General features: G+C 38.4%; 2 protein-coding genes and 2 long non-coding RNA genes across 8 annotated transcripts in view; 1 reads left to right on the forward strand and 3 right to left on the reverse strand.

Moving 5' to 3' along the window:
• Positions 1 to 5928, forward strand: part of ANGPTL1 (angiopoietin like 1) — a 43894-nt gene extending 37966 nt beyond the window's left edge. Inside the window, exons 3-5 of the mRNA XM_019501823.1 lie at positions 2006 to 2199; positions 3450 to 3720; positions 5410 to 5928. Of these exons, the coding sequence (XP_019357368.1) occupies positions 2006 to 2199; positions 3450 to 3720; positions 5410 to 5597 (653 nt within the window). The 3' untranslated portion in view covers positions 5598 to 5928. The remainder of the gene's footprint in view (positions 1 to 2005; positions 2200 to 3449; positions 3721 to 5409) is intronic.
• Positions 1 to 16546, reverse strand: part of RALGPS2 (Ral GEF with PH domain and SH3 binding motif 2) — a 252496-nt gene that overhangs the window by 110497 nt on the left and 125453 nt on the right. The window lies entirely within an intron of this gene.
• LOC109286978 lies at positions 4214 to 15873 on the reverse strand. Its single transcript, XR_002094731.1, has 3 exons — positions 15666 to 15873; positions 15137 to 15140; positions 4214 to 4224 (listed from the first exon to the last, which is right to left on the reverse strand). It is a non-coding gene; the product is annotated as an uncharacterized LOC109286978 (long non-coding RNA).
• Positions 5774 to 13004, reverse strand: LOC109286979. Its single transcript, XR_002094732.1, has 2 exons — positions 11127 to 13004; positions 5774 to 6648 (listed from the first exon to the last, which is right to left on the reverse strand). It is a non-coding gene; the product is annotated as an uncharacterized LOC109286979 (long non-coding RNA).

Consider the following 16546-nt stretch of genomic DNA (forward strand, 5'->3'; position numbering starts at 1 on the left):
GAAAGGATAAGGGGGGAGAAGGGGGGGAGGAGGAAGAGGAGGAGAGGACTTGGCATGACCCCAGAGGGAATAGGAGTATGTCCCAGGCTTGCCACAGGAAAGGGAGCATGGCCCAGCCCTAACCCGGGACCACTGGTAGAAGGGGCATGGCCTGACTCTGATCAGGCATGTGAGGCTTGAGGTTTGGAAATTTGGCATGAGGAAGGGTGGACACATTAATGGCCACTGCTTCCTTGCTGCCAAATTTCCTGACCTGTGGGGGGGGGGGTGTCCCACGGGCCAGATCCAATGGCTCCGTGGGCCACATTTCACTTGCGAGGCCAAGGTTGGTCACCCTGCTTTTACATAATGTAAGTGACAACTCTTCTCAGGCCCTGCCCTGCTGCCAGGCCCCAGTTAGAAGGGTTGGCTTCAAATGTAGCGGTTTAACACCAAACATATTAAAAAAGTAAGAGAGTTTGGTTATCAGTAGAAAGTGTGCAATAAAAAAAAATTCTCGTGTTGGAAACCTGATCGACTTCAGCAATGGTTTTACACTGCACTGTGTAATTTATAATTTGTTTCAATTAGTTAGACAGATTAGATGATGATTTAAAAAGAGAATTAGAACAAACACCCAGTAGTTGTCTTTAGCATTTAAACAGAATGTTATCAACTTTTAGTAAGACTGACTGAGTTATCAAGCACTAACAGGGGATTCACCACTAGCCATTATCAGAAGACATCCAGTTATATTATGAAAATTCTCAAACTAGTACAAACATCAATAGAAATGATTATCTAGGAATATCCTTTTCCTTGAAAAGGGACAGAAGGGTTGAAACACAGAAACTATAATACTTTTATCTTACAAAAGGACACCTGGACTAATAAAGAGGTTAGAAACATAAACTAGAAGGTGAAGGCTGACAGATCCTCTTTCGTAAGAGCTGTACTTATAACCCGAAAGAAAACTTCCAAGAGCTGCTATAAGCAGCATCTCTTTAGAAGTACAGCTAGGAAACAAGTAAATGAATGCTATTGGCTGCTCAAAAATACTTGGTCCACTACTTGTATGCTTCTCTGGCTAATAGCCATGTGTACATAACTGTCAAAAAATGAAATGTACAAAGATGTTCTCATCTCAGGTTTAACAAACTAAATGTTGGAATTGGACTAATCAGGAAGACAAATGTTACGCAACACAGTAGGAATCAGAACTCGTGGTAGAGGCGATATATATTTTATTAGACCTACTAGATTTTTGCAAAAAAAATTCTTTATTTGCAAGCTTTCAGGCACAGGAGAAAAGACTGTAAAAGTTCTCCTAAGCAGAAGTGAAAGTTCATATTTCATAAGAAAGTTGAAGATGTAGTAAAATCTTCTGTTTGGAACAGTTTAGTTTATGCAGAAGAAGGGTCCCAAAAGCTTACAAATAAAGATTTTTTTTGCAAAAATCTAGTTAGTCTAATAAAAGATATCAGCTCTACCACAATTTCTGATTCCTTTTGCCTCTAGACCAATATGACTACAACCTGGATCCCACGCAACACTGTAAACTTTGTTTATTGCATTAAGTTCCATACTTGTAGACTCAGGATGTAATAAGTTTTCTAAAGAAAGTCTAGCTTTGCTGCTAGCTACTCATATACTTTAAGTTTTCACTATATCAGTTCAAATGTAGGCATTATAATGAAAGTGCATACCAGAAAGTAAGCTGTACTATATAGGATAAACTAATTATGAAATGGACTCACTCTTCTTGCATATACAAGATTAGGTTGTAAATTCTTGTGACACATTCAAAAGGAAGTTATCAAAATATTTAGGTGTAGACTGTAAAAGAATGCCATCTGCTTGGCAAAACATTTAGTTATTTGGAAAGATGGTGTTGTAAACAAGACAATCAGAAAATTAACCAAATAAAGACAAAGACATTTTACATGTTTATATGGTAGCTTTTACTTTCTGAGAATTAACATTATGAAAAAAGTATTCTTGTTAATTTTTTTTTTCCCCCAAACAGGCCCATTCAAAGACTGTCAACAAGCCAAAGAAGCTGGGTATTCCAACAGTGGAATTTATATGATCAAACCTGAAAACAGCAATGAGCCAATGCAGTTATGGTGTGAGAACAGCCTGGACCCTGGAGGCTGGGCAGTTATTCAGAAAAGGACAGATGGATCTGTCAATTTCTTCAGGAATTGGGACAGTTACAAGGTAAATGTCATTATTCAGAAAACAAGGAGCTTCCTTTTGGTGGGAAAATGACTGAGAATATCATTCATGGCTAGCCACTGTAACAAAGTTTCTCTCTTTGTTAAGTTTAAAGGTAAATCAACTTATATTTCAAAATATAGACAAGTATTTTATGTATAACATGCAGTGTGTCCACCTGTGGGGTATGCAACAAGCTCTTCTGAACAAAGATTTTTTTTTCCATTTATATTCCAACAGTCTAATTAAAAACAAGATTTCTGTTAACAATTAGAACATGCTTAACTGTACGTACATACATAGTCCAATTCAGTTTAGTGGGATTATTCATTTAAGTGGAGTTTAGTATGTACATACATTTTTAGGATCAGGGCCTTCGTTTTTGAGAACAACTTATCTTGAATTTAAAGTAAGCCCCTCTTAGCTTTATAATAAAGTTTGAATTTTGTTTTAGGCAGTAGGGTCAGGGAAAAGAACTATACTTTCGTACATGCTTCCCTAACCCAGCCATACAGTGTATACAAATTATTAGTCTAATTACTGACTACATTTTCATAGGAAACGCATCCCATTCTGGACCCAATTGAGAATGGGCTACTTATATGCTTAAAAAGTTAGGTATGTCGGTAAGGATCTTGCTCAATTGGGGCCTTTATGGATAATTTGGATTGCACTGGGTATATTATTTGCCATTACTACAGCTGTGCACTGCTTGAGAAGAAATACAGCTTGGTCAGATAATGCAAAATTTAGTATTTTCATAATAAACAGGGCATTCATGAGTCACCCACATTGCATGTACAGAGCTTATTTGAAGCTGCAGTTGTGTCTAGTGTCTGAGGGGAGAAGTGAGCTACTGTAAAGATTACATTTACCAGCTCAACTAATAACCTGTAACACGACATATGCAAAGAAAGCACACGCAAGTTATTATGAGAACTTTAAAAATTTTAAACATATCAGTGGAATCTCAGACACCAGGGCTCAGTTTCTTCCTCCTCATGCTACCACCAGTTCTACCAGTAATTGTTAAGTTACTCATAAATAAAATACTAAATCAAGTCAAGTTAGATTGGTAGAATCTGGCCTATGCAGATTAAAAAGAAAGGGTCAAGAAGGTCAAAAGTCTAATACCTTTTAGTGGTTTCAAAAAAATTTTACTGAAATATGCTACCATTGCTGATAAATATCCTCATTAAAAAGATTAGGAAAGCTAAACTACTTAACCTCACATTCTGGTTTTCTTTGTACAGAAAGGATTTGGCAATGTTGATGGAGAGTACTGGCTGGGACTACAAAATATCTACATGCTTACCAATCAGGACAATTACAGGTTGTTGATTGAACTAGAAGACTGGAGCAATAAGAAAGTTTATGCAGAATACAGCAGTTTTCGCCTGGAGCCTGAAAGTGAATTTTATAGGTTGCGTCTGGGAACTTACCAAGGAAATGCTGGGGACTCCATGATATGGCACAATGGAAAACAATTTACAACACTAGACAGAGACAGAGATATGTACACAGGTAAGGAAACTAATGCGTCACCCAGGAAAAAGCTGGCTGGTCCAACAGATACCACCTTCAACATATACAATGGTTTTAAGAAAAAAATACAACATTTAAATTATGATAAAATGATTAATATTATTACTAGTTCTTCAAAGTAAGCAAATCAAGCACGCACAGGTAGTCCAACTGACAGAGCCTATTTTGAGCCTGCTGCATAATTCAGGACTTAGTTATTTTAAATTTGGTGACTTTTGATAAAAGTCAAGTCTAAGAAGGTTTGCACATACTCCAATCCGAATAAGGGCCTTTGCCTATATTGTTCTTAGAAGTCACACCACTCTTCTTTGAAGATAAACTCGTAAAGCACTAGCTCTCAGCCTTCAGACTAGACCCAGACATATATTCGCCAACCTTTGCCAATAATTGCAATGTTAAGTCCCAATCCTGCTAAGTTTTAAGCATACAGGTAACTTTAATCACATTAAAAGACTCACTGGCTGCATCTACATGAGATGCTAACTATGCAGGTATTACTGTGCAATCCCAAGTACAAAATGATTGTGCTGTAATTGGCATTAGTATGCAGTAGCATCCTTGCATGACTTCCTGATAACGCTGACTGCACAGTAACCTGTTCTTACTGTACAGTAGCATGCCACTGTTTGTGCCCTGCACAGTAGTAACTGACCCTGCCCACCAAGCATTTCATGCAGATGCGGCCACTGATGGGACTATTCATAGCTTTATAAAATTAAGTACATAAGTAACTTTGCAGGATCCAGGGCTTTGTGTATTACTCATAATAAAGTAAGAACACAATTGAGACAAAAAAGTATTTATTTTGACAACAAGCCCAACAACACTAATCCAAAGTAAACAGCAAGTAAAAAACAAAATGAACTGCAGAAAAAGAAACAATCCTTGCTTTGTTGACACTTATTATGCAATTTTGGACCTCAGGCCAGGTCACACTGGTAAAACCAATGACTTAAGCCAAGGGTGCAGGCTGGATCTAGTCCATGGAGCCACACAACTGGTTGCATTCAGAGGTGGGGTCTCTCCCTGTGTTGCAGTGCAGTCCAGTACCTGAAGTCTGATGAAGAGGGAGCTCTGCCCACAACAGGCTGCAGCTGGGCACTCAGGGCTTTGGCTGAGAGGGGTACTTTCACTGTAACATGCTACATCTGGATAGCAGGGAGGAGCTGTGACAGTGGCTGGGTCCTAATGCCCACACTGTATCATTCAGCCCCCCCGCTCACCAGAAAAACATGACCAGCTTCTCACTAAAACAGCTATTTGTCATTATTAGTTGTTGAGAAGATAATATGCCACCTCCTTAAATAAAAATCTGCTTCACGGCAAATTAACAAAATTAAAATATGAGTCATGTTGCTCCTACTTAGGTAGTTCCATACAGCATACAGCAGAAATTCTTAAATTCAGTTCATGGAACACAGCTGATTAGTCAGATGGTGTGGCTAAGGACACATTATTACTAATATTATGTTCCCTTATAAACAACTCGTTGTAGGGGAAAGGAAGTTAAGAGGATTGTAAATGGAATAAGTGATATATGAGAATGCAAAGTGGTTTGCAAAATAAGATTTCTTACCAGCTAGTCACAGTATGAATAAGTTTGAAAACCCCTCATCTATCAATTCCCATAAGTGCTTCAGTTTCACTTATTTTATTTTCTCCCAACAGGAAACTGTGCCCATTTCCACAAAGGAGGCTGGTGGTACAATGCCTGTGCACATTCTAACCTTAATGGAGTGTGGTATAGAGGAGGCCATTACAGAAGCAAGTATCAGGATGGGATTTTTTGGGCTGAATATCGAGGAGGTTCATATTCCTTGAAAGCAGTTCAAATGATGATCAGACCAATTGACTGAGTGGGGAGAAGTTAAAGCTTTATCATACTCAAGTGATCAAATAGAAAAACAACAACAACACTTTTCAGTGCCTGGATTCCAGAAAGAGAGTTACATTTAGACCCTTATTTTGCACAATTTGGCTCTGCAAGATACAGGGCTACAAGTATATTTTGTTTGGGTTTTTTGTTCTTGTCTTCTTAAAAACTTTCTTACTGTGAGACAGCATTTGTTACCTATACGAGCTTGTAATAACATACAAAACATGCAGGAATTCCACCTGCAATAAATATTTATCTTTGTCCAAGTCCAAAACACATCACTGGTAGTCATTAAAGCTACTAAAAAAAGATTTTCCAGTTGAAATACAAGCTATGAGCTTCTTCAGATTTGTTCAACCATTATATTTAATATGTGAAATGATTTAGTTTAACGTGAAAATTATTCCATTTCAGTTATTTAACAATTTATTTAAAATCTTTATTATAGGATTACTTATAAAAATGATTTCACATTATTATTGCTTTGATATTTACATATGTAAATGAACATGCATCCTAAAACAGACAAAAATGAGACCTACACTACCTTTGACAGAAGAAATATTTTCCACCAGTTATTTCAATATGGAGTTGCAAATTAAGCATAAAATAAATGTCAATGGCATAGAAAACTCCTTACAGAACATGTGCATCCTGCCTCTCAGCACACTTACATAACACGTTTCCCTGCATGATAAATGAGAAAAAAGTAAGAATGAAGTTATAATAAAACATATACTTTTAAGAAGATGCAAAAGTAAATTCCTCAGTGCTCATCTCTTCCACTTGCCTTGGTATTCAACACATCTGGCAGACAGATAGTGCTATGGTACGTACTCCACTAAACATGAAACTCTTTCTTAATAGCTTGAACTCAAACATAACAGCAAAAGTGGAAGAAATAAAAAAGGGCAAATTACAGCATGATACACAGAGAATCTCAACATCCCTCTAATTGCAACCTCATCCCATTTCCCAAAGAGACATCAACCTTATTTTGGTAATACTCTCTCTTTTTTTTTTTCCCCCTTCTAATTCGAACAAAATCCTGCAGTTTATATTATGCCAATATGCATCAATTTGCTTCTGAACTCTGTCTAGATACCCTCCATGGGATGTTTATGTTTTCCTAGATAGGCAAAGGAAGCTGATATGCAGCTGTAAGTCAACCTTCAAAGCAAAAATGTCAGTATTTTTTCTTGTTGTTTTATTTAGTTTCTTTTGAGGTTTGTTTTTTTAAGGTAAACCTAAGCTGACACTTCAGATGACTAAGTGGGTGAAAAGGATAAGGACATTTAACTACTTCTCTTACATATGTATCTAATGAATACCATAAAAAAAAAAGCAAGCCAAAAGGTAGGATTTTCTTGGTTTCACAGTCTCCAGTAGATTGTTAACAGTTCAAAGAGCAGTTCCATGTACAGAAGTATTTACGGTTTGTTCAACAAAATAGTTTAAAATCCAATTCTTAAATTCTACAATGGTGCTAATATACATTATAAAGCTGCAAATGAGAATGTGAAGGTGACTTAAGCTCTAACATTTTACTGTATAAAATTTGCAAAGTCACATGAACTTCTCAAATCTGCTGCTCTACCCCCTTCATAGCTGGCAAATACCTTCCTTTCCTTATAAAAGATAAAAAAGCACTTCCAAAGTAAAGCTTAGATGATTTCTTAGTGGATTTTAGGAGTTCCATTTCAACATGTACAAAATATATTTTTTCATGTCCCTGAAAGAACAGATCCATCTCAGTATATGCCTTGGCACCTTTTCTATAACCAGTCGTAAGGCTGTGAGGTGAAGACTAAGCTGCATTATTGCTAGGTTTGGTAAGATTCAGGGGTTTTTTCCCCCTAAATCAGTAAACATGGATAAAATGCTGATCTCACCTCACAGTCCAGTAAAAAAAAAAAAAAACATATTTCCATCATTAATCATCAAAATTTATAGAAAGGGGGCTTAAGAAAAATGATAGCTGATGGAGTGAGAGACAGAGGGAGCAGTTCCTGCAGAACCATGCTGACTGTAGCTTGGACTGCAACTCCCAGAAACCCCAGGGGACTGGGAACAAAGGAAGAGGAAGTGACAGTGCACAATGGAGCTACAGGCAAGTGGAGCTAAAACTGAGTGCAGCTCTGCTGCTCAGCTGGCAGCAGTCCTACAGTTGTTACATTTGTTGTGGCAGGTGGTTAAAGTGCACAATCCTGAAAATTTAAATAGATAAAAATTTAAGCATTTATTTCAAAAATGAATATCAATATTATCTATCAAAATAACTAGAAAATAAAAAAGTTTAATTGTGCCAAGCCTAATTATTGCAAGAGATACCCATGAGTTGACAGTAGTTCTAGCTGACTGACTTCAAAGTCTTAAGGGGTAAGACTTATCTTAAGCAATACCAGCGCCACAATTCATATTTCTTAACCATTTAGACAAAAATGCAACTTTAGGAGTCTTCTAGGACCCTTTAAGTATGATACATTTGCCACGAGTTAACAAATTCACTGAGTCCATGAGCTTTTTAACATAATGGACATCATAACATTTAATTCTTAGCCACTTTAGATGCCAAAATCCTGATCTAAAGCCTTATTACTTTTCAATCAAGCTGGAGGGGAAAGCAGAGAGCCTGCTGACAGAAGATGGGATGCACACATAGAAAGTAACAGAAAGTGAACAAATTTATTCTAGGGAAGGAGATGTATAACTGCCTTGACCTGAAACTAGATAAAGAAAAATAATGGGAGAAATAAAGAATACCTTATGGAAAAAGGACAGCCTGTGGCCTAGAAGAGTAAACACTGCATCAAGAGTTGCAACAATCACTTAAGTGATAAAAATGAGTTCAAGTTTCAACTACACATACATAATCTGTAAAAGGCTACTTAGCCAGAAGACTTGTCATGTCTGAGTCTGCTGACAGACATGAAAACAAACAAACAAAACAAAACCACACTTTACTGGAAGAGGCAGTGTGATAGTTTACCCAGCTCCACAGCATCTGTGTAGATCAGGTGCTTCAGTGGGGCTTTTAGGAACTTTATCTAATGGCTGATTCAATGAGCCATTAGATAAAAGTGCCCGATCTATACAGATGTTGGGTGAGGTGCGTCAAACCAACACAATGCCTCTTCTGGGCACGTGCTGGGCTCAGCAGGGACGCACACCACATTTAAAGTGACACTTTGGGATGTTTTGTTTTACACCTGTAAGCAGCCTAAACGATCAACCATCCCTTAAGATAGCGGCTTAAATTTGGAAATCTACGCACAGGAAACAGTCTAAATTCAACTTCTGAAGAAGCTTAGGTTGATGCCCTATATTATAAGATAGGTGGCCCTGGAAACCACTAAATTATATTAAAGAGATACACAAACAAAAACACAGACATTTTATCTAAAAGCAACTAGTATTAAAATAGAAATAGACACTGCCAGACAGCAAAACACGCACTTACAGGCTGCATAAATAGAGAGCATAAAACTTTTGTGAATTCATGCTAACTTCATCAGATGCTGTAAAAGGACAAGTGTAGAGCAAGATATGAAGCGAGTGATTTGACTACAAAAAGGTAGGGAAGGAAGAGAGGGAGGAAGGGGCAGAAGACAGAGCTGGGAGATGCAAACAAGTGATGAACCCATATACACAAGAGCCACAACAGCTAATCCAGGTAATAGGATAAGGTTCTGTAATCCATGTTTAACCTATACTTAACACAATCCTGTCCATGGATGATTTTTTGTTCCACAATTTCCCCATTCAAAGTGTCTTTTTAAATTTTGCTGCCTGTAAAGAACAGTTACCTCACCTGCCAAAACTAACTTCTATTATGTCTTCCCCACTCCCTTCCTCCACCTGGAAGAATTTCAAGCGATTGTTAGAAAAAGTGATAGGCATGCATTACACATATATAACAAATAAGGGTGGAAGAAATATTAGGTAACTGCAATAGTATAAGATATGCACAGAGTGCTGAGAGCTCCAGGCCACTTGCTATGTACAATACTGTAGTGGAAGGCAAGCAAAAAGCTGGTTTTCTAAATTAAAACATCAATAAGTCTGGAGGCTATCTTATTTTATTTAAATACAATAATAAAATGTCCCCTAACCACCCCCGCTCCAATGCGCATAGGAAATAAGACCCTTGTCTTACATTCACATATAGGGAAACCTCTTCATTAAATACACTATCATTAAACTGCCACTGAGAGCATCATCTGCTCAATAATTAAAACCAGCTATGAAGTTGACTGAATGCAGCCCATACTTGAGCATACCTGTAAAACATATGGTCCACATTGTGCAAACACATTCATAGGAAGCTTCCACAAGGCTAGTAGTGCAACCCATCTGAATAAAATATATGGGAGTACCCATTGAGCACAGTCCTCCTCAGAAACAACTCTCTGTCAAGTCATGGTGAGCCACTACACTGGATACATTTTGACTTTGTCTTCATTCCTGAGCAGCATCTTTCTTTTCCATTTCCAATGATTCTTGTTTCTTTATCAGCCTTTAATGCCTGGCAAACATCACCAAACACCTACGTAGATGAGAAGCTCTCTTTCTCCCCTTCAGCTCATTTCATGCAGCTGCTGTGGCCCTGCCCTCCATGGAGCAGAGCCAGACCAAGCAGCCTCAAGTTTCACCTGCGTATGAGCTTTTGGAAAATCCCAGGACTTGCAACAAAAACACACGGTCCCAGCTGTGAGTGGGGAAATGATTAGCACATGGATCCTTGGAGGGGGGGTGGGGGGAGAGGGTGGAATCTGGAGTACACTCACCGAGTACTGCTGCATGGTGGAATCACCATGGCTGGAAACACTGTTGACTCTGCTAGAGCACAACCCAATGAACTATGTGCTAAATTATTAACCTTTTCACTTTGGATTAATATGCATAGTTTGTACTATGAATAAGTAGGTACAAGAAGTGCTACTCAAAAGTATGATTATGAAGTAGCTTTGCTGAAACTTGCAGCAGTTTGCAAAAAAAGGTAAAAATGCAGTAGCAAAAAGGCCAGCTGACCGCCCCCCCTCGCCCCCAGCTACCCCTTTATTTGGTGCCATAGTGGGAAGGGGACAAATTCAAAGAGACCCCTCTGATAATTAGACTCTATACCTGGAAAATTAACATAAAAAGTGATACATTTTCCATAAATAAAATCTAATTATGGGGGGGGGCATCTTAAATTCAGGGTCGTCTTAGATTCAAGTAAATACAGTAAGAAAGCATGGCTCTGAAATACTTTAACCAAGTACTCAATACTAGTTTTTGTAAACATAGTATTTTTATTCATGTTATGTTTAATATAAAGCATTAGGGCAAACTAAAAGGAAACATTATGTATAAATGACACTGGATTATTTAATGAAGTTTTCTGGACAATTTAAGTTTATAAGATTATGCCACAAGGTAAAGCAACTACTTTAATGTTACATCATGGTCACAAATATTGAAGGTTGCCATGTATTTGCATAAAAATCAAAGTTAAGCTGGTTAAAACATTGATTTTACATTTATTCAAGAACCAGGAAAAATGAAGGTTTGTGAGTACTGATCTTTGAGCAAGCGTCCACCATCAGCCAAGTAGTTCATTTAAACACTGCATTACTAAAAAGACCCTAAGTGTCCTATTTACAAAATTATATTTTCCCTCCATTTCCAACCATAATTTTGAGAGAAATGGTAATGAATCCAAAGCAGGAATTAGTCCTACTCTGAGACAGGAGTTTATTTTGGAAGACAGAGATATTGAACTTCTTAGAATGTACATTTCCCTTGCTAACCTAAAAATATATTTCCTGTTCACCTCTACTTAAGAAACTATCATGAATAAAAGTTTCTAGAAAGTGTGTAGTAAACAGAGATTCAATTAGCAATTATAAGCAGAGACAAATTTTACAGAAAACCCCACACATATCATTGATTTGAAGTGAATCAAATTTTTCTTTAACTACCACCTCTGATAAAGCCATGTAGTAGGCAACTTTTCTGTCACAATAGTGACCATCTTAACTAATTCTTCCAAGCAAGGCAAATTTATATACAAACTAATGACATCACTGGCTGAATTACTGAAAAAGTGGTTTCTACTAGAATTAACATGCAGATATGAAAGCAGTTTTTGGTCCCAGGGTTTTAGATACTATATGTGCATTAAAAACAAAATAAGACATTGCTGAAGAAATTAAAGTATTACAAAATACTCATTCTATTCAAGTCTATTTATTGTTAATCTAATATTTATTTGTTCTAAACATATTAAGGCCCCAAAACAGTGTGAAAAGTTTAATTATCATTTATGTGGAATGTTATTAATGACTTGGTACAAGGTTACAACAGAAGAATGGCATGAGTACTCCAGTATTACTTTTTGGAGTAACATATGTCCATTCACTGACAAAGCAGCAGCTAGCTAACTATAACTGAAAAAAAGAAGACTATAAAACTTTGACATTGCTTTTTGCAAGAGAGGGATATTTCTGGTTTTCATTAAAAACTTTCCATAGACTTGATTTAGCTATAAATATAACCATTTAAAAACCTGTTGAAAGTTCCAGCTTCTTTTACAGTAGCACTGCTAGACAACACAGCTATATTTAGGAGTTGAATTAGTATCCCATGAACATTTCCTTAGAGCATTACTAATGACAACTGCAACACTTCCTGCCTATACATTCCCTTCTGTCTGTCCAAATAGCAATTATTTCTGCACAAAAAGCTACTCTTTGCTACAAAACAACTATTTTCCCAAAAAATAACATCCAAGACAAAACACATTTTATACAAATACCTAATTAAGACAGATGACATTTAAAAAAAATCTGTTCTTTTTTAGATGAAATTTACTGAAACCACCTATTTAAGCCTTTACATTTATTCTAATTAAGTTTAGCTTCATAGATAGCTGAAGCCATCTCTACCCCCAAACTTACAAATTATAGTATACCATTGTTATGCTCATTAAAAAAAAAAATGTACTAAGTTTACATTAAAAATGTACCATACAATACAAATGAAATATTCTGAAAAGGAGAACATTTATTTAAATGTTTGCAAGTCTATTAGTTTATAGCAGATTTGGTAATCTCATAATTGTGATAATGAAATGTCTTCTATTAGAATGCCCCATTTTTGTTTGCTTATAGAACTTTTCAGAACTAAGAAAGATGGGCTGTTTTTTTTCCAACTGTCAACTAACTGCAAAAAGCTCATTTTGGGGGAAAATTAAGCCAAGAAATTCTCCTCTGAGAAGGAAGCAAGAAAAAAAATACATGTTTTCCCCATATTAAGAAACTTTTCTTTAAGACATGATAGTCACTTCTTTCCCTACCCCCATCTTTGGATTAGGGACTGAAGTGCGCTTTTCAGTTCCTGTAAAATTTGCCCAGATCTGGCCCAGTTATAAGCTTTGGGGAGGGATCTGTGCTTTACACATGCTGAGGAAAGCAGATAGGCAAAACCTGGAAGATCCCATCTACACTCAATGTGCTCTAGTCCAGGCTGCAAGAGCCAAGAAACTTCCCTGCGAGTGCTGCCTGCTCACGGGAGGGCACTGGAATGGCAAGGAAAGACAAAAGCATGGGATACATAATTTCTTAACTGGGCACAGACAGAGCAGAAGGAAGATGCCCAATTCAAATGCAGAGAGCAGCAAGGATCAGGATCAGGTTGAGGGAATGGATGGTGGGAGCAGATTGAGATAAGGAGGCTATAATGGGAAGGAGAAGGTCCAGTCAGAATGGACTGGGTAAGTCAGTGCAAGGTTTTAACTTATGAAGTGCTAGGTGATATTAAATACCCTAAAAAAAGTGTCCCAAAAGATCCAGGCATCTGAAGTTTGGCACCTATTAGTGAATACTTTTAGCTGAATCACTGCCTTCATTTTCCATTCATAATTTGGGCATAATACCACCAATTCCAAGAGAAATACAATAGTTTGTTTTCGTGGAAAACTCCAACCGTAGAAAAGAGCACCACCGAAAAGCCGATGAGGAAATGAGTTTGGCCTTTAAATCAGGATTTGAATAGTTTGTTGTAAACAGGAAATAGGGAATCACATAAAATAAAGAGAAAACAAAATATTTACTAGCTATTATTACATGAACAACCACAATTCTAGCATTTTTTAATTTTTGAGCATTTTACTGAGTCATCTTGATGTTGACTCATTCTTATAACCTAGAACTCTGCATAAAATAGTCCCCTAAAGATCTGTATAGCCACAAAAAAAACCTGGGTAGATAATCAGCTGACTTGGATCATCTTCTCAATTAACTGATTCCAATTTTTGCATAATTGAAGATATTTTTCAGCATATTCTCTTTCCCAGGGTTATATCCTTAGTAGTATAAACTTCCCGTTATGCAAGTGGAGTAGACATGATAACAAGAATTATACGTGGAAGGATACATATTTGTAATGTTCTATTCCACTTTGCAGCACACTGCTCTATTTTTCCTCCTACAGAAATAATGCCACCACAGTGCCAAATCCCCTATACAACCTCTTAAGTTTGTTCTGAAATTTCTGACACAAACAAATGAGTATTCTTAATGATTTTCAGATTTAGAGCAATCTCTCATCATACACAGCAATATTTTTCCTTGGTATTTGCCAAAGAAGGGCTCTTCAGACAAATGTTTATAACCTTTCTTCAAGGTTTCCTCCTAACAATTTAGCACAGCTGATCTCAGCTTCAGTGAAACACACATAGAAGACTATTTCAAGGGGTAGTGCATTTAAAGCCAAGAACACATCTTATTTTTATTAATATGACCACTTGTTTTACTGTGACGTCTGGCAGCACACTGGTAATTAAGGTTTTTCCAGAATTTCCATTATATACCACATTTGAGAGGTGTGACAGTCTGCTTCAGAAAAAAAATTAACATATAGCAAAAGCTTTGTTATCCAACACCCTTGGGAAATGGGGTGGGGGGTGCCAGATAACCAAATATGCCGGATACCTGAGAGGCCCAAACAGGCGTCTTTGCCTGTTTGGGCCACTGGCCCTCCCGCCATGTCTGGTACACTGCCGACCCTCCTGCCACATCAGTGTGCCGGGGGACAGGGAGGGAGGCCCTGTACCGGGGGCACTTGGCAGCACAGGCTGCTTTGCCCCGGGCCATGGGGGCTTGGCAAAACCGGAAGTGCCACAGTGGGCACTTCTGGTTTTGCTTTTGCTGCAACAACTGCCATGCTGGTTAGCAGAGCATGCCGGTTTGTAAGGTGCTGGATAATACAGCTTTTACTGTACGTATTTTCATTTTGCTTTGACAAATTACTGAGTTCATACTGGTATTACACACAGCATTACTAGAATTTCTGGAAGAATACTCAGTGGTTCTTATCACTGCCATTAGCCATGCCTTTCTGATTCTTTTCCAGTGAACTGCCAGAGAGTGTGTCCTACTGAAATAATATGGAATTGTGGGAAGGTATAGAGCAGGGATAGGCAACCCTGGCACAGGTGCCAGAACATGGCACACAAAGACATTTTGCTTGGCATACACATCTTTGGGCAGACAGTAGGGAAGGAGCTGGGGCTGCATTGCTACAAGTTTTGGGCCCCTTGCAGCTCCCCTGCCATCTGTCCCTGGCATGCCAACATTTTACAAGTCGAGATTGCAGGTGTTTTTGGTACTCTGCCCAAAAATATTGCTGACCCCTGGTTAGAGGGTTACTGGCACTAGACTAACTTACATGATCTAAAAGAGCCAGGTACTAACAATACACTTTTACTGGTACAAGCGATCAGAAACTGATCTACACCCATAACAGAACAGAAGTTTGTCACAGACTAGTTTAAAAATGGCAGAGCCCAGTTTAAGATTTTCACTAATATGTATTCTTTCTTCCTAGGGGTAAGCAACCTAAAGCCTTGAGATGGGATGCAACCCACCAAGTTTAATCCGGCCCATGAAGCTGGGACATCAGTCATGGCTGTGTTATAAGTACTTGGTAGCTAGGTTACAGGCAAAACCCTGTCTTTCGACTGAGCTCCATCAATTCAGTGTGCTGTTCCTAAAAGGTTGCTTACTAGGACTGCGCAAAGCTTTGGTCCCAGATTCAATTCAGTGGATATTCAGCCCGATTCAATGGCTGAATCTCCGAATCCGAACTGAATCAGGAGACCCTTTAATTTCTCCGAATTGGATCGGAACCCTCCACTGACTGTGACCAGCCCTACGTGAGACACTCAATAAAGAGGCAATGAAGTAGAAGGAAAAGAAAAATGTTTTTGCCTTTGATTTTTGGTAGAGTTTTTTTCCTGAGCAGCAAGGATACTGACTGCTGGAAAATAGAAGATAAGTGAGATCTGATGGGTAAAATTCATAGGTAAAAGAAATCTGAGATATAATGAACATTTAAGATGATTAAATTACAGAGAAAGAGAGAGAGAGAGAGAGATCGATCAGGTCTCACCTATTTGTCTCACCTGACAAAGAACATCTTGCATTTAAAAGCTTGTGTAACTTTATCCCAACTACACAGTTGGTATAGCAAAAGATATCACCCTAAGAAATCCTTGCCTTGCATGTTGTCTCTAGACCAGGGGTGGGCAAAATATGGCCCACGAGCCAGATCCAAGGTCATTCTATCCGGCCTGCGAGGCCCCTAAAAAAATGTAGAACATTAATATTTCTCTGCCCTTGGTTCCTTCAAAAATGACAGGAGCCAAGGGCAGTAGGACCCAGGGGAAGTCTGGCAGGCTCCAAGAGCAGGGCCCACCCGGCCCCACCCCCCAGCCAGAAGCCCCACCTGCTGTTTCTGGGCTGGGACCACATGGCTGCCCCGGCGGCACGGGAAGCTCAGGTAAGTGGGGGTTGGGAGGGAGGTAGGACCCCGGGCAGGGAAGGAGTACAGGGGGGGGGGGGGAGGGGCCCCCCCCCCCCCCCTGGCCCAGGCCCCGCCTTGAAC

This window comes from Gavialis gangeticus, unplaced genomic scaffold (genome assembly GCF_001723915.1).
Source record: "Gavialis gangeticus isolate Ggan-Ray unplaced genomic scaffold, GavGan_comp1, whole genome shotgun sequence".
Lineage (NCBI taxonomy): Eukaryota > Metazoa > Chordata > Crocodylia > Gavialidae > Gavialis > Gavialis gangeticus.